The 25,345-nt window shown below is 49.7% G+C and overlaps 3 protein-coding genes across 13 annotated transcripts in view; all 3 read right to left on the minus strand.

Moving 5' to 3' along the window:
- The window catches only part of ARHGEF12 (Rho guanine nucleotide exchange factor 12), an 81,646-nt gene extending 80,109 nt beyond the window's left edge, over positions 1–1,537 (minus strand). For 2 of the 4 annotated variants that reach the window (XM_072884824.1, XM_072884822.1), the window contains exon 1: positions 365–1,537. In XM_072884824.1, the coding sequence (XP_072740925.1) occupies positions 365–396 (32 nt within the window). In that variant the 5' untranslated portion in view covers positions 397–1,537. The remainder of the gene's footprint in view (positions 1–364) is intronic. The other 2 variants (XM_072884825.1, XM_072884823.1) reach the window with 1 other exon arrangement.
- Positions 1,538–7,292: 5,755 nt separating this feature from the next.
- LOC140661852 (TLC domain-containing protein 5-like) lies at positions 7,293–22,317 on the minus strand. Of its 6 annotated transcripts, none has more exons than XM_072884633.1 (3): positions 22,180–22,317; positions 13,431–13,630; positions 7,293–13,024 (listed from the first exon to the last, which is right to left on the minus strand). In XM_072884633.1, the coding sequence occupies exons 2-3, from the start codon at positions 13,627–13,629 to the stop codon at positions 12,486–12,488; spliced, it is 738 nt and encodes a 245-aa protein (XP_072740734.1). In that variant the 5' UTR covers position 13,630; positions 22,180–22,317; the 3' UTR covers positions 7,293–12,485. The 6 variants fall into 6 exon arrangements, with proteins under 6 accessions (XP_072740734.1, XP_072740735.1, XP_072740737.1 ...); XM_072884634.1 differs by lacking the exon at positions 22,180–22,317 and adding an exon at positions 20,434–20,572; XM_072884636.1 differs by lacking the exon at positions 22,180–22,317 and adding an exon at positions 16,883–17,219.
- LOC140661853 (TLC domain-containing protein 5-like) lies at positions 18,937–23,059 on the minus strand. Of its 3 annotated transcripts, none has more exons than XM_072884639.1 (3): positions 22,684–22,892; positions 22,180–22,376; positions 18,937–21,523 (listed from the first exon to the last, which is right to left on the minus strand). In XM_072884639.1, exons 2-3 carry the CDS (start codon positions 22,373–22,375, stop codon positions 20,985–20,987), a joined length of 735 nt encoding a protein of 244 aa, XP_072740740.1. In that variant the 5' UTR covers position 22,376; positions 22,684–22,892; the 3' UTR covers positions 18,937–20,984. The 3 variants fall into 3 exon arrangements, with proteins under 3 accessions (XP_072740740.1, XP_072740739.1, XP_072740738.1); XM_072884638.1 differs by lacking the exon at positions 22,684–22,892 and adding an exon at positions 22,944–23,059 and having other exon boundaries at positions 18,939–21,523; XM_072884637.1 differs by lacking the exon at positions 22,684–22,892 and adding an exon at positions 22,944–23,053 and having other exon boundaries at positions 18,939–21,523; positions 22,180–22,379.
- Positions 23,060–25,345: the final 2,286 nt, after the last annotated feature.

Consider the following 25,345-nt stretch of genomic DNA (forward strand, 5'->3'; position numbering starts at 1 on the left):
CTAAACTCTTGTCACTTTTCCTGCTTTAACTTCTCGCAGAAACAGTTTATTTTGGTGTTCCTCCCAGCACCAACCCATCCTGGAAGCTGAATTACAATCCCTGGTTCTTACAGAGTCAGCCTGGCAGGCTTCAAGGCAGATAGACTTGAAAAACTCCAGCTTCAAAGTTAACCTAGCTGCCTTGACAGTCAGCCACCCCAGGTACGTACTGATTCCCAGAAACTCAGATTTAATCCCGCTTTTCTGATCCTGTCTGTCACGCTGTCACTGAAGTCAGAATGCAAAGTAACGAGCTCTGGGAAGAGCCTAGACTTCAGACAAGGGGGGGGTGGGGGGAAAAAGAGGAACGTCGTTTTATACTGACCTGTCCGTGATTGTGGACTGTGTGCCACTCATTGGAGCCTTTGGCAAGAAGTCGTATTATCCAATTTACATTTTACTATTACTGCAGGAATATTAGCGAGGCTTTGCCCCCCACATGCACTGAGGCTCAGGATCCAGCCTTGCTCCAGAAGAGGCATGCACAGAGGACAAATTCAGTTCAAGGGCAGGAAAAAAAAAAATCCAAAACAACTCCAAAACTCTTCTTGCAGTCACCCAGAATATCCAGACCACGGAAGTGGGGTGTGGGGGATGTTCAAGAAAAACTCCGACAATAAAAACCAAACCAAGACCAAAAAAACACAAAAAAACAAAAAAAACCACGAGCTGCTCCCCTCGGTGCTCCCTCAGCCCCAAGGAAGAGGGGAAGAGCAACGCGTGCCGAGAAAGAAAGTCTTCCGAAGCAACCAATCCTCACCGGTCCGGAGTTTCAGCGCGGAGGGGAACCCCCGGTGCCCGCGCAGGCGGCAGGCCGGCAGGGAAGACCGGGGGAGCGTCGGCGCGGGCCGGCTGCTCGCGGGGCTCCCCACGCCGCCGGGGACGCGCGCCCGCCTCCGCGGCCCGCTCTCGGCAGGAGGGGGTGCCCGCCCGCCGCGGGGTCCCCCCTCCCCGCCGCTGTTTACGGCCTCTCGCCCGCGGGGGGCGGGCGGCGCGCCCCGCCAGCTGCCGGTGTCCTGAGGGCCGCCGCGCAGGGGCCCATGTCCCGCTGCCGGCCCGCCCCGACCCCCCGCCCGCCGGCTCGCCCGCAGGGGGGTCGGGAAGGGCGGCCGCCCCGCCGCCGCCGCCGCCTTTAGGCCCGCAGGTCCATGCCCCGCCGCTCCGTCTGTCCCGCCTCGGCCCGAGCTAGAGCGGGGCGCGGCGGCCCGGCCTGCCGGCGAGGCCCTGGGCGGGTCGGTCCGCTCAGCCGCGGAGCCGGCGGGTCTCGGCCCGCGCGCACCTCGGTCCCGGCCCGGTTCGGGGCAAAGTCCCGCGGCGAGCGCTGGCGGCGCGGCCCGCTCCTGCCGCCGCGGCCCGCTCCTGCCGCCGCTCCGCTCCTCCCGGCCCGGTTCCGGCCCAGCTGCGCTGCTGCGAGGCGGGAGCGGCGCGTCCCGGCGGAGCCTGCGCCGAGCCGGGCCGGGCCGGGCCGCCTCCGCGCTCGCCCCTCCCCCGCGCCTTCGGGGGGCTTGTACCTCCGGGCCGCCTCACCCCCGCCCCCGCCCCTCCCGCCGTATCCTTCCGCCGGCGCTCCGCCCGCCCGACCCCTCCGCCGGCAGCAGGCCGCCCTTCCTCCCCGCCTCCCGTCCTCCCTGCCGGCCGCGGCGGCGGCGCCGTCCCTCCCCTTGCCCGGGTCCTCCGTGTGGGTGTTTGGGGGCCCGGGGTCTTTCTCCTCTCCCCTTCGGCGCAAGAGGGGGCCGGGAAGGGCTTTCTCGTCGCGGGGCGTTCCTCCTCATCCAGCCCCTTCCCTCCGGGCCGGGCCCCGCCGTTCCTCCCCCCCGCGGGTGCCCCCGGGCTCGTCCCCGGCCGGCATGCGTCAGTCCCGCCGCCCGCCCCGGCCCTCTCCTTCGGGGCTGCCAGCGGGCCGCGGTGCCCGCCCTGCGCCGGCTGCGTGCGGGGAACGCGGGTGCCAGGCCGGGCCGCCCCGCACTCGCTGGCCCCTGCCGGGACAGCCTCAGCCCTTTCCAGGCCAGCGGGGTGTTTCCTTCTCTTCCCGTCACGGCTTACTAAGAGTTACTCCTCCTTTGGCCTGCCGCGTCGCCGCCGAAGAGGTTTCCCTCTCCATTTCCCATCCCTCCCGGAGCTCCATCTCCAGCCATCCTCCTCCCTCCCCGCTCCTCTGTTTTGGCTTGTCACAAGCTCTTAGGGGCAGGGAGTGCCCGTGCCTCCATCCGCGCGGTATGCGGTGTGGAAAATATGACACCGAAGAAACTTATAACAGAAAGAAAATAAACAGGAAATTAAAATACTACGGTGCCAGGAGCTGCGCGGCTCTGGAGCCTCAGATAGTCACCGGCTGCGCTGTTTGCTCCCAGACCGGTCGTAGCTCCGTATCGAATCTCGCGTTCCCTGCGTTTCCACAAGACGTTTCATTAGGACTTTTTCTCACAGGTGAAGGTCAACAAAAATCCCAGATCAGAATGAGAACTGATCCCTCCCTGCGCATACCTTGCCCTTCCAGAAATGCTGCAGCCAAGGGCCTGTTCCTGCTCTCCTCTTAATGCATAAAACTCCCTCCAACATGAAAAGGTGAGCAACAAACTGTATATTACCCTACCTACTAAATACAGCATATTTGGACATTCAAATTTCAACACGTGTGGATTTCCCTCTCCTCGGCCACAGCTCTCAACAGAAACACGTCCTTGCTGGTACACTGCTGTAACTCCCTGCCATTTATGCCACATGCAACACAGCTTTAGGGAGAAGTGCCTGTCTCAACTCCACGTGCATTTAAACAGCAGAGCCTGTTTCTGACAATGCATGAACAGCATGAAGCAAATTGTAACAGATCCAAAGCCGAGTTCTAGGTACATGACCTAATGCCAAAATCTTGTTGCCAACACAAGGGGCTAAATAAGATTCCAGCCAGGCACTCTTGTTCTCAAACACCTAGGAATAACGTCTATACATTGGAAGTTCAGGAACCTTCCATGCTACTGCACCTCATGTTGCCAGGAATTAAGCTCATGAGCACCACAAAAGTGGAATGGAAAGCAGGACAACTCCACTGCGAGGGAGGGTGGGCATTATCACCTGGCCTCCCAGCACAGAGGAACTCGTGGAACCTCAGTCTTTCCTACCAAATGCCAACAGACCAAAGTGATCTTATTAGCTAATCCCAATCATGTAGGACACCATCCTTCTTCCCTCTAATTAATCTTACCTTGATATACTTCTTCAAAACCAGGGCACTGGACTTGGAAAGTGTCTGGAAAACAGGCTTCTGGAAACTCAGGGCCAGATACATCGTTAAGCATACAGGACCATACCTTGCTTGAAGCTATATTCGGGACCCTGCTGCTGTATAGCTTCTTTCTCCTTGGAGCGAAGTGAACATGAATCAGGAAGCCAGGAGACTGATAGTCTGAAGAATTTGTTGTTTTGAAGAAGTTCAGTGCAAAGAGGGGAAGCGTGGGATGAAATAATTTTCCACATGATACTTGACATATATGTGCAGGACATTTATACTTCCTCTTTTGGTTTCCTTTTGAGGAAGATAAAGGCTTGGGGGAAAAAAAAAGCGGGGGAGTACAAGACACGCAGCCACGACTGCTTCTCACTCTGCAGCTGTATGCAATACATTGGTCAGTGGTAATGGAGTGACTGAATACCTCTATCTATCTATATTTGTTATATATCTCTTTATTGCATCTTCTCTGCAATAAATCCCTCCCTGCTTTTAACTTAGGGAGCATCAAGTACTGGGCCTTGAGAGAGGAAGGCTCCTGGGAGACCTTCTATTTCATGACAGGCCCAGCATTTGCATATTAGGCCTCGATGGTTTTTTATTACTTTAATTATATTTTATTGTGCATGACAACATAATGACAATAACAATTAGCTGGAGGAAATCCTAAAAAAAATATATATATAGGAACGAGAAGGAAACTTATCCCCTGCTGCAGTAAATTGATGTAAAATTCAGTGGAGTGACTGATTTGCCAACATTTGCCAAAAACTTGCTCAGTATTGTCAAAAGAAGCATCATGCAAAACTACACCAATGACAAAAAGGAAGCATAAAACCCTTATGCCACATGGTTCAGTAGATTAACTCTTGCTCATAATGGGCTGCATTCACATTTTAATGTTTAATGCAACAATTGAAAAGAAAAAGCACTAATAAAACAATTCAAAAGTAGACTCTGAAACCGTAACTGCTTCTCTTTTCTGCAAAAGCTGATTTTTTTGGTGGGAGTTGATTGCATACTTACTTTAATATAGATGCCTATTTATGATACTTCTGCTGCCTGGGCAGTTTTACAGTGTGAAATCCAGGGTCAGGGGTGGGGAAATCAATAAGCAATTACACTGTGCAGTACCAATTCAAGTATTTTTTTTTCTGGTAGCTATAAAGTCCTCACTTAGCTTGAATTTACAGATAGTACTGTCATACAGACATAGATGCTAGAAGTGGAAACTGCGTATTAACCTCATCGGTACACGTCTCCAGGGCAAAGCACCCCAACAGTCTATTTCTACAGCCCAGAGCAGAGCTAAGCGGCTCAAGGAGGACCCTGAAGAGAAGAAGGTTGAGTCCTACGAAGGATAACTTCTTACTTTGCCTTAAAAGATGGCAGAAAAAGGACAGATCCTTGGAGGTGCCTTATAGGGGACTCCTGAAGAGGCAGGCTTATAGAGAAAGGTTTCACTGAGGTTCTCTTTGCGAAGACCCAGGTTTCCAGCCTCGCACCCGAAGCTCACTGAGGAGCTGTTGCCATCTACTGCCAAATCCTTGAATGGCAGCTCTCGTCCGAAGCCGTCCCCACTGACAGGTTAACAGCGAGGTCCAGCTCACACCCTCGGTCCCTTTTTGAAACAAGCATTTCAAAGCGGTGTCAGATTGTGGAGCTTTGGGGTGCTCTGGTTCCTGCGCTCTGCCCCCCTAAGGGTTCAGACGTGGCGGTCTGACCAGGGTTTGCAGCGCTATGGGCTCAGCGTAAACGAAGGTAGGAAATCAGTGAAAGCTGATACTTTTTTTACTCCCCTGATGCCAGATTTAGCACACTGCCTTGCCTCTAAGAGCTAGTATACCTCAAATTTTAAGTATGAACAAACAGTGAATGTAATCATTTTTCTTTCAGGAAAATTTCCCTTCACAACATTTCAGGTAGGATAACCAACCATCAGAGCAACTTCTCTGTGAGTGCAATGGATCTCCTGCAGCCCTCAGGTAAAGAATGGATAGCTTTGTAAAACTGTGCGCTGTCAGTCAGACAAGATGGGCTATTAGCTGAGTTTCGCTGACCTCTGTCATAAAAATTAAATGGACAAAGAGTCTTCTAACTTTTGCTACTTACAAGTAATCAATTTAAAACCAGTGACAGAATGCACCAGTATTTTGTACTGTTATTTAAACTTACCATAACTTGCAATGCCAACTGCTGTTCTGGCAAAAAAAAGTCAGCTGCTTTTGGAAGGCAACAGCCAACCTTTAAGCCTTGCACAGCTGGAGAGGAAAGGCACAGGGGAAATGATTCCCAAGGCTAACAGAGAAGACAGCTCATTTCCCAAACATGCATATTAATTTGTGACTCCTGAAGAACGGATAGGACCTTGACCTTGTGTCAGGACTGGAGTAAGCCTGGCTCTGCTCTCAAGTTGAGTGTAACTTAAACCTTCCTGCCTTACTGATTTTTTGTAGTGCCCTGCAATTCAATCCAAACTCACCTAAGCACTAACGGCTGCTGCTTACCTTCAGCATCCTTCAATCCCAGGGAACTGCTCTGGCATGAGATTCTTCTGAGCCAGCTGAGAATGTGTGTGGGATTTTGTTATTTGCTAAGATTCTGCTTTTGAGAGAGTTGAAGATAGGAACGATACTCTGAACCAAATCCAGACACATGTCTCTCTCCTTGCCCATCCACTGAATTTTCCAGCCAGGTGCTGGGCTGATGCCAACCAGCTTCACTGCAACGTGGATGCAACCTGCTTCAGAAACTGATACAACTGATCCAACGGCCACTAACGGCCATCTAGATGCAACTCTAATCTGAAAAAAACCCATGAATTTGTCTGTGCTCCACATTGCTATGCAATTTCAAAGCCTTTTACCATCTCATACCTTAAAATAGGCACATGATTTGCTACCTAAAGACAGGCAGCCTGTTCTGCATCCAGTTCACTGGAAATGCTGGAAATGCATACAGGGCCGGCCTATGCTTTTAACTCACTTGGACATAAAGGCAATACTTTGCTGACTTTGTTGAGACACAGATAGCCTAATCTATCAGAGCTTCTACTGTGACAGCTTATTACAGTTCCTAAACCTGGATAATCCACATTGCAGTAAGCATTTTTATAGCACTAAGCTTTCTTTCCATATCAGCATAATTAAACCAGCAACCTTTGTAAGGGCAGATGAAGCTGCTGTACATTCTGTCATGAGTTTCCTTCTTGCTCTCTGCTAGAATCAATGTCCTCTGATTGGGGGTGGGGGGGAGAGGTATTTGTTATTAGGGTAAAATCTAAAGAGATGGAGAATAACATTATTTCACATCACATTTGAGGATTATCAGTTACACTGAACAGATCTTAACCTTCTGACACGATACACAATTCAAACAGCAACATAATACAACCATTGCTGAAAACCTGTACTTTGTAACATTTGAGAAGCCACAGAAACTGATACTTTATCCTTTCCATAAGAAATTAACTGCTGGTAAACCCTACTTTGCAAAAGCTTCTCCATACACCTTGATCTGTTCAGTTCCTTCTTAAAGTAATTTTCTAAAGATCTCTTATGTTGCCAGCTTATCAGCTGCCAAACTCCCCCTGGAACTTGAGGGAAACAGGGCAAAGCCAGCAAAAGCTAATACCGTCCCTTACATGGATTTACTAGAGCACATACTGAAGCTGACTTGGAAAGGGAAAAGTGCTGATATATTGGTATAACAAAAAAAAAAGAGTTGTTCCTTGCCCAGAAATTGCTTATGCAACACAAAGCTAATGCAGACTCTCTCTCAGTCTCTGAAATTTTATTTCTTTGGAAATGGCAGCAGACATGTTATTTTACTTTCAGCCAAGCTATACAAAATCTGCAAGTATCAGGAACATACCCACAACTTCTATGAAGCTTAAAACATTTCCTCATATTTTTTTGTCCAAGAAACAGACCTGCTGACAACACTGGTATTAGTCTAATAGCAGACCCCAAAGACTTAAAACACTATACTTTTACATCAGTGCTTGGACTACCATTGCAAGGGAATAAAGCCTTGAATATAATAAAATTGCAATTTCTTCAAATACAAATAAGGAGTTCAGTTAGAAAAAGAGGGCAGAGAACTGAAAGAGGAGGTTAATTTTATAAATCTCTACTGCAGGGCCAGCAGTAGAAGCAAAAGGCAGGCAGCAGGGAAGGAATGGCTTTAAAAGAAATAATGGGAAGATAAAAAATGAAATAAATTGGGGGGGGGGGCAGGTTTCTCTCTTTACGGTCAAAGCACATTTGCCCATTGACTTAAGGCTAGATTCTGCTGTGGCATTCTTGAAGACATGAAACTTGGAAGACGCTTGCAGGTCTAAAGCAAAGCTTCAGAATGCTGCTGTGCTTTTCTGCTTCTGGACTCCCTCAGAGGTTAAACAAACTCCCAGGATAAATTATTGCAGTCCCCGAGACCCCTTCATCATGCAGCCAGGTCGCTTGTAGAGTATAAACATGCCAGCATCTCTAGAGGGCTCAACACTACGCAGCTGCTCCCCAGTGCTGGAGGATTTTGAGGTAGATTTAAGGGTTACATCCAAACAACTAAATTGGCTTAACTATTTATAGAAAGCAGACTTTTGGCATGCTGGACCTCTGGTAAAATGCTGTGACCATAAGCAAGGCAGAGTAGCTATTCTATACCAACACAACACACAACACTACATTCAGGTCTTTCCTGAGTTTGGCTTGGCACACAGTTTCAGAGCTGCTGGTACAGGCCATGCAGGGCAGGGCCATTCTTCGGTTCTGGGTCTGTACAGTGCCTGGTTCACAGCAATTCTTGTTGGTGCCTGGGTCCCTTACTGCAATTGCTGAAAGCATCACTAAGATAAATGTTTCCTTCTCCTCTTACTTTAGGAGCATCCTTTGAAGCAGAGCTTTTAAAAGGAGCGCACAACTTTCTAAATCACTTGACAAAGCTGTTCTGTGTGTTGGTGGCTTTCCCAGTGCTAAGCTATTGCATCAAGGGCAAAAGAAGCCCCTGTGCAAACAGACCCGAGGGCCCTGCACAACATCCTCCTGGCAGCTCTCACCTCCCACCGCAGATTATGTGGCACAGGCAGTCCTGCCCAGGAGCTTTGGGCATGAACAGAACATGATATACACACAGCTCCTAGCAGCTGCACAGCCCTGCAGTTTCTCTCTGGCTCTGAATGAAAGCAGCCCCCGGTACGTAAGCAATAACATCACAGCAGGCACATGGAGAGACAGACAAGCACCACTCAGACCCCAGATGAAATCTGCACCTTTGCACAGTGCTGACTTTGGCTCATCTCCACAGCTGCAAGTACCCCCACACTAGGCAACATTAAATAATGCTAAAACATACTCTCTTCCTATCAGACTTTCCAATGAAGCAATTCCTAGGCAACAACGTTTAGTTTATGAATGAGAAGAGCTCATGGTTCATGGTGCAGAAGCAGAGGAGAACCTTCTTGTTTAGGATATAGGGCATGGAAAACAAAAGAAACATTTTTGCTCCGTGAGTTGCCTGAGGATAGGCGCACGAAAGGCCTGGAAACAAATGCTGTGGAAGAAATGCACCCTGTTCAGCCAGTCAACAGCATGAAAGCACCCATTAGCAAACACCAAACTACTAAGAAGTCCTCAGGACAACCTTGCAAAGAAGAGTGGTTTCTCTGCCTGTTAACATGTCTAAGAAGCAATAACGGTGAAAGCTGTACAAGTTGTTGGCTCAGTCCCTAAAAGGCACCCACCAACCATCACTTTGCTCATTTACACTGGCAATGCTGACTCATCCAGCAATACACGATACAACTTAAGAATGGCATCCAAAGACAGAAAACAAATTCCTCATATAATTAAATAATCTTTATTTTATAAAACAAAATACAAAGCATCTACACCATTCACTGGTGGAACATTAGTTGCTATTACACAGTAATTCAAACACAAGTTATTATTTCACACTAGTTCTGCAGTTTCCTTTTACCATTTGCTCTAGCCACTATGGACTAGCCTGAGGACAGGTCCCACCATGTGCTTCATAGCTTGAAAGTTACACTTCTTCTGGGTCTGTGATTCTGTGCTGGAGCCTACTAGACAGACTACGAGGCCTTGCTCTGAGACATCGTTGCTAGCTCTACCTCATAAAGCCATTCCTAATTGCTCTTTTGTTTTCTGGTGCCCTTGTTTAACTTCTAAAGCCTCAACATTGATCACAGCGCCCTACTTCTTCCAACCAAGTTTCCCCCCAGTTCAAAGAAGGGGACCACTGAGCAATTAAGTGCATTACCTTTCAAAACATCTTCACACAAGCTGTTTCATAGATACCTGCAGTCACTAACTGACATCCTTATTCACCTGGGCAGGTATGGGCTGTACAGCCCCCACAGAAGGGCTGTAACCATGCATTAAGCTGCACACCCAACCTCAGCAGAGGTCAGAGTCCAAATCATCAGGACTGCTCAGGAAACTCTTCTTGGTGGGTAAGTCAACAGCTGCCCTGAGAAATGAACAGTGTGTTTTCACCTATGCTTCTGCAGGACTTGCTGCTGAAAGCCCTTATTCCCTGGTCAGGCTGGCGGCTGAAACTCTTTTGGCTCCAGATTTACTGCAAGCCTCACTAGGGAAAATCCACCAGACATCCTTTCTTCAACTTGGGAGTCCACCTGAACAAGAAGCAGCATGGCTGATCTTTATGCACATGCCTAGCTTACTCCTTTTGACTCCTACCCACTGCACCACTGCAGAACACCTTGGACTCCTGCTTTTGTGAGGCAAGCCGGATGCTGGGAAGTGCCATGTTCAGGTGACAAGGTACTGATGATGGGTCATAGTGAGAAGTGCTTCACTCAAAGCAACAGCATTTTGCCTTTATACAGCACAGCTTGACACAGACCACCAAGCATTACTCAAAGGTGGCTTAGTGTTAACAAATGAAAACACCCCACGAGGTAGATAATACTGAACCCACTTTATTAAGTGGGTAAGCTGAGGCAAAAAGGCTCCTTGACATGCCCCGCAGCAGCAGCAGAGCTGGGAAAGAACCAGCAAGCTCCAACTCGTCCTTCTTGTCTCCCTTCAAGGCTCAATAGCCCTATCACTGCGCTGTGCTAAATGAGTCAAGTTTCCTTTTAAGGACCAGCTCGCCACCCATCAGTTGGCTCTGCTAATCTGAAGTGCTTTGGGCTCTTCAGGTCTTTGGCTGCAACAGGGAAGGCTTACAGCAGAACTGGCACCTGAGCTGCACTGGAGGCCTGGTGCTGAGGCTCAGAAGAAATGATCATAATAATGACAGCAATAACAAAGGAACAGCGCCTAAGAACACACAGTGAAATAAACACCAGAAGCTGCCAAATCCGGGGGACAGTTTTTCCCTGCAAATGGGACCAGATAAGTAACGCTTATTTTTTCTCCCAGTCAGGTTCAATTTTTGCTTAAAAAAGGCCAGATTCTGTGCCTCTCGCTTCTTTAGTTATTAGGCTGTAAAATAAGTCTCTCTTACCCTATATATGCTCACTTTTATAAAGTGACTCAGGTCCAATCAGAGAGACAGAAGTGAATTCAAAGCCCAGGGGTCAAGGCATCAATTCAGATGGAGAGCCAAGGTTAGGTCTCTGGCTTGAACAGGGCAGAGGACAGATCTGAAACTGGGTACCTCTTCCACCTTAGCCACCAAGTTTTGAAGATGCGTGTTGGCCACTTTTCAACCAAAAATCCCAGTTTGGATCTGAGGAAACACTGTTGTCAAAACTGGTAATCCTGGGGAAAAACATCAATGCTAGTTTCAAATGTTTTTCAATCATTTTTCTATAGAGCTTCCAGACATTCACCTACAGTACCCCACTATCCCCAAACACGGTGGCAGCTTCTGGGTTCAGATACACTGATCTGAATCTGGGATGACACTTCAAGGGCAACAGAAATACACGGCCTTCACTACAAATCAGGTTCTGGCCCGTTCCCTGTAGACTGCCAAAAACGGCAAGTACAGATTGTTTGCAGAATGCTGCAGTAAAACACCCTGCATTTACTGTACTTATTTTTAAAAGTTACTTACAGCTTGGGGAAGGTATTCGTCTGACAATCTCAAGGCATGCCGTTTGGTCTCAGGCTGGCTCCACACTATGCCTGCATTTGGGTCAATAAGCACAGCAGAGAGAATTTTGGCATTCTGCAGGCAAATCAGGGTTTGGTCCATCAGCCAGAAAACCTCTTACTGGCAAGTCCTGATGGGGCTTCTCATAATGGAGAGTTTTGGTCACTCAAGGAGCTAAAAGCAGTATTTGGGGGGGGTGGACAGAGTTTTAACAGGGATGAAGAAGAGGGAAAAAGTCAGAACAGCGTTTCACATCGGGGGCTGTGTCTTTGGGTGTATTCACAGAGCACCTAGTCCTGCAAGGCGCCAGTGCTGATTAGAGCTTCTGGACACTACTGAAAAATAAGTTATCCATATGTTATTTAATAAGTTATTAAAAGGAATTAGAAAGGGTAGGAAACAACAACCTACCTAAAATACTGTTCTCTCTAGAGTCACACTCTTGCTCAACCACCAGAATCATTTCTCCCAAAGGAAACATAGGAATAATGAACAAAGTGCAGATAACAACCATCATTTTGCATTTATATAGCACCTCTCATGTAAAGATCTGAAAGTGCATAACACAGATGGATCAGCTCCATCACCCCCAATTCACAGATGGGGAAATTAGGCACAGAGTTAGAGTTATGTGACTTGCCCAAGGTCACATAACAAGTTGGTGGAAGAGCCAGGAATCCCAACTCTGATGAAACACTAGAACATGCTTCTTCCTAACAGTATGAAGAGTCACTCTAGCTGTCTAGACTGTACAGGACACTGAACATGAAGATCTAGTGTTATTTTCCCCTCTCTTCCAAGGTTCTACCAGTGCTGAAGGAGTTAGCTACTAACATTACTATTTACACCTGCACTGCTGGACTAGTAATGTTTAGTCTGTAAAATTAGCCCTTCTTTCACTCATATCATTTAGCGTATGCTTATGTGCACACTGTGCCAGCCTCTGCCAGGCCAAACACTGCAGATCCAATGAATCCATGGCATAGCTCCATGGATTTCAATGGAGTTATGCCAGGGATAAATTTGGCTCCAGAATTGCTAACATGTGTTGGCTCCTCTCCTGACAGTGGTATTTCAGGCATGGTTCCCTTCCTGCCAGATTGTGAACTCGAGGAAGTTTTTACTCAGCATCCAGTCAGTGGTTTTTCAGATGTCCATTAGTTTTCAAGTATAACTCATCACTCCTCCAACTCCTCCAAGCGTGGTACTTCTTCATGCTCTTCCTCCTAGCGAAGCGACAGATGCTGACCATGAAAACCCAGGAGACAGCATACATGATGACGCCCCCCAGCTTAATGTACCACCTGGGTTTGGGAGAAGCAAGCTCACAGTACATCAGCCAGGCCCCTACTCCAATCCGCACCCCAGTGAAGAGGACCACGAAGAAGAAATCCACCACATCACCTGTGAAACTGTGGTAACACCCCATCTCCTTCAAGAACCAGCGGGTCTGCAGCAGTGGGTTAGTGATCTCACTACCAAAGATGACGGCATTGACCTCCGCAGCTGACTCCCCGAGTACCAATGACGCTGTGATGCCCAAGATGCTCACCAGATGGTGGGCCAGCATCAGGGCACCCTCTGTCTGGAAGTACACACACCAACAAAGGTCGAAGAGGAAGTAGCCCAAGCTAAGGCACAGCACGTGTACCTGAAGAGTTGTGTTTGGTGATCCTGAAACATAAAGACAACAGACAGAGCTTTAAAGCATGGAGGCAACAAGGAGGCAGGATGCGAGACAAGGAAGCACTGGCAGGCTGGTATTAGCTTGTACTGATCACAGCTCAGCTGGAGAAGTCAGACAAGTCACAATACTACAGCTGTTAGCCTAACAGCTGCACACACGTAATGGCCACACAACGTGATCACACACTCTGCCAGACTGCAGCTGGGGAGGGCCATTCCACTAGCAAAATACAGTACCAGTCTCTCCATTTCTCTACTACTTTCCATCACAAAGCAGCTCAGATATCATTACGATCGTCGTTCCTCAAGTGGGCCGGATACTGAGGTGGTAGGAGAACCCCACTTTGTGTCATCACCCATTGGAGGACTTGGGACCACAACTTTCATTACTCACCTGGGTGACTCAAAGGCCAGGGACCATCAATAAAGCCAACGTAAGCAGAGAGACAGGTAGCAAGGATGCCATGGGTCAGAGTGACCAGCCTGCAGCTCCACTCATAATTCCGGTGCTTGTAGCGATGGCAGAACCAAGTGTAGAGAGAGAGCCAGGCAAGCAGACTGCAGGCTACTCGCAGAGGCAGGGGGAACAGCATCCTGTCACAGGAACGGAAAGACAAAATGCATCAGAAGGTCTAGCCTTCGGCAGCGTTAGCACAACCCAGCGCAGCATTTCACCCATAACCATCCCAGCACTGAGTGTACAGTGCTGTTTTCTGATGGTGTTGCTTGCTCCTGACAATTTTTTTCTGCAGAGGAACTGCGGTTCTTCTGGGGAAAGGCCTACAACAAAGAAGCATATCCTTGAGAATTAGGGCAGATTCACCATGTGGCCACCAGCACGCAGACCCCCACCAGTGTCACCTCAGCTGTGGGAAGACGCACTGAAAGCAATGGCCTTGTAAGGCAGTGAGTTCCTAGCCTGGTTGAACAGAAAACATACCATGACTTGGTAAAGCATCTCAGAGGACTTCCCCAACCAGTCTACAATGCAGGATCTGCTGGGATATGTTAGTGCTCATCTGCACTACCTGAGGGACAGGCTGAGGAGTGCCACATCCAGCAATAAGGCTTTGATCCAGAGCTACGGCTCCCCTTTCATTTTAGTTCCCGGCCATATATATCTGCATTTGACTGGTCTGCTTGTGTTGCCCCACCTGACCTACTCACCCTGTCATGCTGTTTGGTAGCTTGGTTCCTCCTCTGCTGAAACAAAAAACTAAGAAAACCCAAAAAACACACAGTCTTGCTACGTCCACTGATCATCTTCCCAGTGCAGTGACACTACGTGCAAATGGGTCAAGAGAAACACAAAGGCATTGCCATCTCCTCCTGTTACTGAATTTTAACCTTCTAGCACTAACACATTTCCAGGACAGTTTGGGAAAAAAAGGCTGTAAAATCCCCTTGTCCTCCCAAGGAAAACTTCCAGTGGAACAACATATAGTTCAAGCTTCTTCGTAAGCACATGAGGACAAAGCTCAGATTAGAACAAAGCATCCCCCAGCAAACGGTGATCGGATAAAGCAGCCCACCACCTTTGGGAGCAGCCAAGCACTCACACAGCCAGTCCCTTTCCTACCCCTGGCTGCACTCCACGAGTGCCCCCCGCCCTGCCCCGCTCATCCCCTGGGCAAGGCGCTCGACACTCCCTCCTCTGCAGTTTGAGAGGAGTGAGACAAGGCGAAAACCACTTAGCTCTCCTAACTGCGGACTTCATTTCATCTTTTCTGGCACCAAGACCTCCAAATCTTTTTGATACAAAAGGATTAGAAGCTATGCCCATAAAGATTTTTTTCCAACAGTGTTTCTTTTATACAGTTTCCCTCACTCACTGTGCAATACAGACTCTCTCAAACAAGCAAAAGACATACTGCCAGAACAAAATTACAGTGCATAAACATCTGTGGAGGGCACTGCTCTTGTTGCTAAAAGCCCCCCAAATACGTAGTGCTCTAATATCTACATCTCATTCATATTTATAATACCTTCCCATGAAATATCATGAAATATAAGACATGTCTCATTACTCCTGAGCATTCAGGCAAGTGCATCAAAAGAAGTTGAGTCATGCTCTGGGATACACGAGTTCCCAGTTCTGTAATAGCAAAAGCGCCACTGGTCCTGCTGGTACCTGCTGACCAGCACGCTGGATTCACACCCAGGGCTGGGGAACACCAAAAGGACTAGAGGTGACGAGGAGTCAGAGTTGCAATGTCCAACCTTCCTATTTGCCCTGTTGCAAGTATTACCAGGAATGACTTAGGAGGCTGGGTAAACAAAACTATTATGGTATAATGTTAGGTTTACGGTGGGACTTGATGATCTTAAAGGTCTTTTCCAACCTATACGATTCTGTGATTCTGTGAATGGGCCTCGGGAACATGGGGAGATGAAGTAAGGATGTGATTAACTGCTCTGACCAGGTGTTTCCATTGACATCCCTGGTACTTGAAGTCCATATGCATTTAGAGTCACGGCAGATAAGGCAGGAAGAATTCTGATGTGACAAAAGGGACTGACCAGCTGGAGAAGCCTGGTAGAAGGAAGAGGAATGACTTTTTAAACATTTTGAGGTGTTTTCCACACCTACTCATGAAAAAGATGTTTCTCCATTCCCTGGAAAGAAAGATGGGGGCTACCTTCCAGTTGCACATCAAAGCTCAACATTTGCCATTAGCATATACAATATATATTGCTCCTGTGAATTACGCCTGTCCCCACACACTGGAAAGGGCAGTATCCTTTAAAAACATCAGTAATTATAATCGTTTGTACCACCAGTCGCAACGGGGTCATGAACGAAAGCAGGCTCTACAATAATTACATGTGCCGGCAAACCTAGTCCAGAACAGCCCTGCTCTCCCCGGAAGAGCTTAAAAACTAGATGGGCGCCTCCAGCGAAGCACCGTTATTTCTTTTTTTTTTTTTTTGTACAAATGAGAAAATGGAGGAGCCCAGACAGCCGAAACAACGAGCCCCAAGCCACGGACACAGCCCGCCCAGCCGACCCGAGCCCGCCCGCAGCCAGCAGCCTTCCTCCGGGGCAGGCAGCCGCCCTCGCCCTGCCGCCGGCGCCTCCCGCCCCGCTCGCCCCCCTGCCCGGCGGCAGCCGCTGCCCGCGGGCCCGGCGACGAGCGCGCTGCGCTCGCCTCCGCGCCCGCCGGCCCCGCTCTTCTCCAGCGGCTTCCGCAGCTCTGCGGGGCCGGGCCCCCGCACGCCACCGCCCGCGGGGGAAGGTGCCCGCCCCGCGGCGCGGGCACGGCCGGGGAGCGCCGGGCGGCCGCTGCCCGCAAGCCGCGGGGGAAGGCCGCAGGGCCAGGCCCTTCTTCCGCTCGCCCCGGCCCCGCGTACCCACCTGGAGGGACGCGGCTGCTGGGGCCGGCCCGGCGCCGCGCCTCCGCCGCCCGGGAAGAGGAAGCGGCGGCGGCCGAGGGGCACCTGCTGGCGGGGAGGAGGGACGGCAAGGGCCGCGGGAAGGGAGCGGAGGGGCGGGGGAGCCGCCCGCCTCGCCCGCGGGAGGGAAGGGCCCCGGCGCCGCCGGCCGGCCCGCAGAGGGGGCGCGGGGCGCACCGCCGCTCCCCGCTCCGCTGCCGCCCCGCCGGGCATCCCGCCTAAACCCAGCCAAGAGGCTGGCGACCGTCGGGGCTGGCCCCGAGCGCTCTAACGCGCAGGTTTGCAGGCCTCTGTCTGGCGGGGAGGACCTCGGTGCAGTGCCCAACAGGTTGTTGCTCACAGAACAAGAGGCAGGGCATGCTCCCACCGGGCACACACACCTACAGCATCGCTTTAGCCCGCGGGCACAGGAAATTAGTCCCACGCACCCACAACCCGCTTCAATCATCTCACGTGTCCCAGAGATAACACGCGTGACCACATGGCTGCAGGCAGACATGGACTTGCTTTACTCGCACCCAGGCAGCGGAACCAGCTCTTCTTCAGACCTTGCAAAACTGCGTCAGTATAGCATCAGCTTCAAGGTAACATACCCTGCGGGGCTTATCATCCAGGCCCAGCACAGAGCGTGCAGCTTCAGCAGGCTGGGAAAGCACACAGCCCTGCCCTAAACATACCCTCTCATCCAACGCTTATGCAGCAGTTACAAAGCCTAGCAATTTCTTCTCACTACAAGCACTTAGTGCTGAACCACGTCTTTTCACTCTCCTCCCTTCATCTACACCCACAGAACAGCAAAATCCAGGGCTTATGCAGGACACCTAAAGTTTACAAACGTCCTTTAGGACGCCTAAACATTATAAAAATGTTCCTCCAACACACTTACTCCTTTTGTAAGCTGCAATCAAAACAATCTCTCACACCCAGAAATGGGGTTGGTTTTTTTTCTTCATCCTGTCTAGTTTTACCTTTTGAAATACAGATGGTGGGAGTGGCTTGACCCGCCTCTTACAGCACTTGGAATGAGCCTGTTTTCGACTGGATATCTATCTTACTTTTCCAGTTCAGGCCAGGCACAGGTTCCTATTGCTACAAGATGCTCAGTCTTCAGCTATTTCAGCACAACATCCTCACTAGCACAAACAGTGCGTTTGCTTCTCTGACAAATCTTAGGTCTCACCTTGCTTTCCTCCACGTTTGCTGGACCAGGCACCAGGCCCTGTCCCATAGTCTCAGTAACAACTGAGATGGAGCTGTTCTAATGCGTAGCTTAGGATACAGAACAGTGTTGGCAGACAGAAAGCTACAGGGCTAACGTTGACTAACAGCACAGACTGAGCCGCCAGGAAGAACAACGGAGATGGTCACAGAAGAGCACTCTGAAAGGCCTAAGGCGGCAAGGACCATTCAATGCCTGAGGTTGAATATAGAGAAGGAGCTGCAGAGTTTTTTTTGTTCTACATCATACAATGTGCAAAATTTGCATCTAGTGAGATGCAAGGTGGCAAGTTAAATCATCTCCCAGTGGATTGTACCAGAAGTTAGGTGCTGCTTATACACTAATTTTCTTGTTTGCTTTGTGCAGAGTCAGCCATTTAAATAGGCAGGCTGAGTTGCACTGGCTCATTTTGCCTGCAGATGAATAGCATTCAGCAAAACAGCTCAGCATAGGAAACTCTGCTAACAGTTATTTGCACACTGCTATCTGTTTTAGTAGAGCTGCACTCTCCCTCAGCAGTACATTCTTTGTCTTCTTTCTGTACCTATTCTCACATGAGCTCACAACACTGAAGGGTCACAGAACGTATTAACTTGCCAACACTGGGAAACTTCTTGTCCAAAAATAAACTGGAAATATACAAGAACTGGAAATACACAAGAGTCCAATAGCCTTCCTCAGTGATAGGCCAAGGCTGGTGCTCACTTTTGTGACTGTAAAAGCCCTCAAGGATATTTGACAGATAAAAATCAGGCACCTGTATTAAAAATTACATTACTTGAAGTGTTAGCAAATAAGAAATCCAATGGGATACTGAGGGTGGAGCCAGGTGCTTTTCTAGCATCACATTAAAGGGTTTAACACTAAAACTATCCTTAGATGAGATGTGCTGCATCTCATCTCAGTGCACCTGAAGGCACTTACATTGCTTCAAATCTCACAGGGTAACTACCATCAGTTCTGTTTTGCATGCAAGCCAGCTGGGTGCACTGGGTTACTGTCCCTCAGCTGAAGGAAGAGAGTTTTCTTGTTGGAAGCCAAGGCCAGGCCCACCTCCACTCCAGACAGCAGAGTCCTGCCCCAGCTGTAGCAGGTTCTCAGCTGGAAACAGCCACTCAGCAGTGGCTTAGGACATCTCATAACACCAAAGGTGTTCTCATGCTTTCATTTGCCTCTCCAAAGATAGCATAGACAAACCACCTTGCAACCCAAGCCTTCCGAACTGGTCATTCCTAGGATGAAATGCAGCAACAGAGAGGCATTGGTGCTGCAGAGAAAAAAGGCAACCTGGGATGTAGGCCATGACCAGAATTTGTTACCCTGTGACCTTGCATCCATCAAGAGCAAACACCTCAGTTCAATGGCCCATTCTTAAGTTCCCTGCAATACTGACCGTGACTCATTGGCAAGGCAGGTTATGGATACATTAGTCACAAATCTGAGCTTCAGATGACCCTCATCTATCCTTCACACCTCAAGCCTGAGCTCCAGAGCACATGGCTCAGCCTGTGCTTGTTTCCCCATCAGCTCACTCCTTCCTGAACTGCATGAGCCAGAGCTTTGCCAGTGACTACTAGCCTTAGCATGCTCAGGCTACCCTCAAGCCTGTTTTCCTCAGCATTAACTTCTGTTTCCTCCTTAAGACCCGGAACAAAAGAACATTACAGCAATTGTTTCTTTTTAAAACGAGAACATAACTTTATTAGAAGTCTCATCACTCATAGGAATTTTCAGAAGAGCACACTGACTCTGGCAAGAGTTCATACCTCATGAGGCCAGGCCCCCAGAGCCATGCTGGCAAGGTGTCAGGAGTGCAAGGCTCCTGGTTTTCTAAACAGAACAGCCTGCTAACTTGCCTGGATTCACAGCTGCAATGCACTCAGAGGGCATGTCAAAAGTTAGGTTATTTCATGTCATTTTTTAATCTCTCCATACACCTTACTCTAACCCCCAGCCAAGGCAGATATCTGCACCGAACAGTGCCACAGTTAGTGAGATAAGAGGCATGGAGGAGCTAGTAAGGCTCCATCCCCACAGCAGCTGTATTCCCACTGCTGCCCTCCTTCACCTCTGCAGCAGGTGCTAGAGGTGCTAGAGCTAGAGCCACACAGGCTGTTTCAGGGGCTCTTTAGCTCCATGAAGCAGCTCTTCTAAACAAGGTAGTTGAAAGCAGGAAGGAAAGGCAACCAGCCTTGCTAAGCCTGAGGGCAACACAAGACCATTTGTTCCTCAGCTGTAAGTGAGGCTTTTGTGAGAGAGTAAATCTGAACTGCAGCCTTAAACAGAGGGAAATTCACATTAAAACCCCAGGGGAAATGTCAGAACAGAATTCTGAGAGGTAAAGAAAACAAGAGAACTGGTCCATACTCCAAGACCTGCTGGTATGGAGCAGATGCTACACTAAGATCTGCCTAAACATTACTGTCACCCCTGAAAATATAGTCACTGATTAGACTTGTTAGCCATGCATTCTGCTTAAAGTGGGTTGTAAATGAGCCAACGCCAGAACAGAAAGAGCATCCAGAGAGGGCTCTTCTCTATCATCCCTCATCCACAAAATGCCTGGGTTTTGGTTTTGTTTTTTTTTTTTAAAGCAATCCAAGGCTAGGTGAACACCTGCTTATGGAGGTTATTGGCACAAGTCTAATTCTTGACTCTTGTTTGCAAGGGCCTGACTCAATCCCAGTGAAGTCACACTGCTGTAAGATCAGTATCTGCTTGAATGCAAGTATTAAAAAAAAAGAAATGTATCATTAAAAACAATGAGGTAAAAACATTGCCTCACCTCAAGTACCATCACTTCACACACTCAAAGGGCAACTCCACTATAGCCCTGCAAGCACCTGAATCTTGTTCAGAGGCTTTCATCCAAGTACTTAGTCAAGCATGTTGTCCAACTGCAGGATTAAGGGAGCGTGATCTTTGCTAGGTCACACCCCTACCCAGTCCCACTGGCAGGAAGATGGGATTTTTCAGATTTGATTTTCTGGCTCTACACTGTAAAATAATTCTAGCTTCAAAATGATTATAGAACATACAGACTGTGGCATTATTGGTTGCAGACTGAATAGGTCTGGCATTGTCACCCTCCTTGAAACTGTACCATTGCTGGAGAAGTCCAGGAATCAGAGTTCAGTAGACATGCCAGGTTCCTCAGATTTCCACTCAAACCCCTCTTCTGTCAGCTTTCCCATGTTCCTAGTGCTGATTCATCTCCTCCAAGGGTAGCAGACCAGTGCCAGAAAGTCAATTCCACATCACTTTTAGGAGTTCTTTTCACAGGAATAGGCTTCAGTAGCCAGGACCCTAGCCCAAGGGACTGTCATCCACAACCCATTAATGAGTTGTCAAGTGCCCATTAGTTTTCACAAGTGCATTCATACTCCTCAGGCTTGTCCAGGAACGATATTTTTTCAACATTTTCCTCCTGACAAAGTGGCAGATTTCAACCATGAACCCCAAAGATACAGTATACATGGCCAGGCCTCCGGCCTTGAGGAGCCAGCTGGGATCAGGGGATGTCACCATCGCATACATGATCAAAGCTCCTCCCCCGATTCGCAGCATCAGGAAGAGGAACACAAAGAAGAAATCCACTACCTCTCCCAGGAAAGTGTGGTAACACCCCATTTCCCGCAGAAACCAGCGGGTCTGGAGCAATGGGTTGGTGATCTCGCTAACAAATACAACAGCATTGACTTCTGTAGCAGATTTCCCAAGGCCCAGCACCATGATCATGCCACAGATGCTCAGCGTGTGATGGAACAGCATGAGGTCCCCCTCTGTCTGGAAATAGAGGCACCAGCCCAGGTCAAAGATAAAGTAACCTAAGGTCAGGGACAGCACATGGATCTGAAGAGGTGTGTTTGGTGAACCTGAAATGAAAGATGTACATAAGCCTGAGGTCTTTTTTAAAACATTCTTCTACAATACGGAGCAATACAGGTTGTGAGTATGCCTCTTCCCTCCTTAGTTTCCAGCCTTATCCTATGGGCCAAGTGCCACACTGGAAGCTTGGATGTCTGGTTCTGCTCTCCCTTCACACTTCAGCTGCCTAGCGGACCCAGGCAGGCCATCCCATCCTACCACACTTCTGTTTCTTTTTTTCTCTCCACTGTTTTAGAAAGCAGGGATGGAAAGCCTGACCCCCATCAGCAGAACTACGTGATATTTAGTGACAGAAAACAGCAAATAAAACCCCACAGCCAAATGACAGGAATTATTACACCCTTAAAGATGTGAACAGCACTTAGTCTATTCTCAACACATTGCTACACCTAATGCTGCAATAAACTCAAGCTGCCAACCTGAAAACTTTCAATATGTACATGGATAAAACAAAACAAAAAAAGATTAACAGTAAGAAGCGGTAAGGGCTGGAGAAGAAGCAAGGGAGTTAAACAAAATCCTGCCCCAAACATACACGTAAGAGAACAGACAGCAAAAGCAATCAGCCCCCCACTCCACCTGTAACCAGAGGTGTCCCCACTGCATGCCAAGGACATGTGTCAGGGTAAGACTCCAAACGTACCTGCATGGGTCAGAGGCCAGGGGCCATCCAAGAGCGCAACGTAACCAGAAAGGCAGGTGACAATCACCCCATGCAGCAGGGTGACCAAGCGACAGCTCCACTCATAGGAACGGTGCTTGTTCCAGTAGCAGAAGCAGGCGTACAGAAACAGCCAGGCAACAAGGCTGCAGGTCACCTCGAGAACGATGGAAACCATCCTGCTAAACACAGAGCGAGGACGCCATGAGCACAGCAGCCCTGTCAGCAAGGGGTGTTCATCCAGACCATCTGCCTCAGTACCCAGTCCAGTCCAGCCCATTCGCAGAAACCCCAGGGAAAAAAAAAAACCAAAACAAACAAAAAAACCAAAAACCAAACCCAAAACACACACAAGCAAACCAACCCAACCAAACAAAACAACCCCACCGAAACACGCCTTGTGCCCCTCCCGTGAGCACGGTGCTCTCCCGAGGCCCCCTTCAGCACCATTTCCCTGCAAGCCCCTCCTCGTCACCAAGGCCCTACCGCCTTTGGGGAAAACCAAGATCCCAGCACACCCCGAGCCACAGCTGCTCAGCCCGCCCGGACCGCCTGCCTCCCCGCTCGCCCTCGGGAGCCGGCGGACGGAGCGGCGGGGGGCCGAGACACCCGGGGGGCCAGACCCCCTTCCCAGCAACGGGGGGAACGGGGGACACACACGGACGGACGGACAGAAGAGGCGCCCCCGGGGCGGCGCTTGCCCCGACGTGACCCAGCAGCCCGGCGAGCCCCCGCCCGCTCCTTACCCCGGGCTCGCCGCTGCCGCCTGCCCCGCGTCCGGCTCTGCGCGCCCGGGACCTGCCGCCCGGCTGCGGGACTGCCCGGGAAGGGAGGCGGCGCCGGCGCGCACCGGGAGGCTTTTATCTTCCCTTCCCTTCCCTTCCCTTCCCCTTCCCCTCCCCCTCCCTTCCCCTCCCTTCCCTTCCCTTCCCTTCCCTTCCCTTCCCTTCCCTCCCCTCCCCTCCCTCCCCCGGCCAGGGCCGCTCCTGCCGGGGAGGGTCTTTCCGCCGCCCCCGGAGGGTGCTCCTCCTGCCCCTCCGCTCCCCATCCCCGTTTGCTCTGCCCCGCTTCCCTACCCCGGAGGCGAAAAGGGGTCCGAGCGGCACAGCTGCGGGCCCCGGGGCAGGGAGAGGGCCGTGCTGCCGGGGGACAGCGCGGGGAAGGGGAACAGGGTAGGGGAGATAAGGACGGGCGTTTGGAGTGTGTCAGCCGGGCTGGTACCTCCATCCAGCCTCAGCCCGCCTGGCTATAAGGGGGTCCCCGGCCTTTAATTTGGCTGCACGTTTTTCTCTCTGGTGAAGGAGAATAAAGGGGAGAATGAAGCTGGATCAGGCAAGAGCGGAGATGCTTTTGTCCTTTTGTTGTTGTTGTTGTTTTTAAAAAGTGTCCTGGAGTCCTCTTTCAAGTTTTGTACCTGGTTGTGAAAGCAGAGGCCGGGTGGGTGGGCTTACGGTGACCACCTCTGTGTTGTCCCGTGCTGACTGCAAGGAGGGGAGGCTGAGACAGGAGTCAGCGAGTCTGGGACTGCTTGGGTCCGGAGCTGGGGAGTGGTGCGGGATGTGCAGGGAGATGTGACACAGAACATGCAGAACAGGATGAGTGAGCGAGGAGCTGAGCTGAGGCCGAGTACCAGGGCCGGGCTGAGGCAGGAGTGAGTAACCAGAAAGGGCTGTGCTTCCTCCAAGCCCTGACAGCGAACTCAGTGGTGGCACCAGGTAATTTCTGTTTATTCCATTTGCTTTAAAAACTGTCTAAAGGAGATTGTTTGTCCCAGACAACCCAAACCTTCCCTACAGGCAAAGAGCTCTATGTTGCGAGTGAAACCAGTCACTGAGAACATGAGAGGCCTCATCTATGGTCACTTAGTGTGTGCTGCACTCCATAGGATGTTTCTCTGTGTTATAAAAGCTCTGGTAACACATTAAAATAGGCTTCTAGTTGGATTGTAGATTATAGGTTGTTCTTCTAGTTGAGCTAAAACTTCCTGATTTTTCTCTCCTTTGCCAGCATTTTGGCCTCCGCTCTGAAGCAAGTGCACAGGCTGTGCAGGCAGGGACCCCCTGGCACAGAGAAACGAGGTCCCGCTGCAGCTCGGGCACTAGTCCCTGCTGGCATCTCTAAAGGTGAGCCTGAATTTAAGCTCAGCTGCTGAAGGCATTGTATTGGAGTGTTAGGATCTATGCTAATTCTACCAGGACTGTAAGTCCCAAGGCTGTGAGCATCAGGAACGATGAAGGCATTTGATGGGATCATTTGGACACTTAGAAATGCTCAAAGTCTCCCTTCAGGCCACAGGGAAAACTGAGAAGGGCAAGGAACAGAGCCCTGTTCTCCCAGCTTGCACTCACTCTGCTCGCAGGTGAAAGCTGAGGAGGAAATAAAGGGGAATGAACAATAAAAGAAATTAAATACCAACAGCAAATTGTTAATTTTCCAGCCCTTCCCAGTCTTGCTTGAACTTGGGCACTGCTAAACATCATGGATGGTCTGCACACCTCCTACCTGGTCTGTATACTCATTTAGAACTCTGCAGTTGCTGCAGCAGTTAAGTGGGAAAGTCACCCTTGATGTCAGTCATTAATAGGAGTGCATCTCCTGTATGCGCTCCAGCGTCTGTCAACAGAGAGGAAAGTCAGGAGTATTTGTCCATTTTTATGTTCTGAGGATGCCAGTTCAGTTGTTTCTGGCTGAGAAGAGCAGGAACTAGAGAGAGAGGTCTACCTACAGAGAGATCATAATTTCCAAAGGCTCACCATGTCCTTGATTTGATTTTGGAGCTGAGTGGGATCTGGCTTATTTCTCCAGAGAGCTTGTGAATGACCAGACCACAGATAAAAATAAAAGATGAATGGGGTTGCACCCCTTATACTCACAAGCAATAGGGATGGGACCCACAGAGGTGTTCTTCACTCACACCTGGGGTTCATGTCACTGGTGCTTGAGTCCTAATGGTGGGAGGAGCGGAGGAGCTCTTCTCAAGAGAAGAGTAGGGACAGAGAGCATGGAGACTGTTCAGGCACAAGGGCTGCTTTGGTAGCAGATCGGGTTGTTCAGGAGATTACCTGCGTTCTTATAGCCACTGTGAGGCACATCTGCTTGTGAGCAATTGTTTCCCTGCATTGTTTATCTATGGCTGTGGGAGGTGACT

Source organism: Ciconia boyciana, chromosome 20, assembly GCF_034638445.1.
Source record: "Ciconia boyciana chromosome 20, ASM3463844v1, whole genome shotgun sequence".
NCBI classification, from domain to species: Eukaryota; Metazoa; Chordata; class Aves; order Ciconiiformes; family Ciconiidae; genus Ciconia; species Ciconia boyciana.

Coding starts and splice junctions, on each gene's coding strand:
- LOC140661852 (XM_072884631.1), bottom strand. CDS start 16,928: ATGTCTGCCTGCAGCCATGTGGTCACGCGTGTTATCTCTGGGACACGT. Junction 13,631..16,809: donor GGGCTAAAGCGATGCTGTAG/GTGTGTGTGCCC, acceptor TTCCTGTGACAG/GATGCTGTTCCCCCTGCCTC. Junction 13,025..13,430: donor CTGGCCTTTGAGTCACCCAG/GTGAGTAATGAA, acceptor TTTATGTTTCAG/GATCACCAAACACAACTCTT.
- LOC140661853 (XM_072884639.1), bottom strand. CDS start 22,375: ATGGTTTCCATCGTTCTCGAGGTGACCTGCAGCCTTGTTGCCTGGCTG. Junction 21,524..22,179: donor CTGGCCTCTGACCCATGCAG/GTACGTTTGGAG, acceptor CTTTCATTTCAG/GTTCACCAAACACACCTCTT.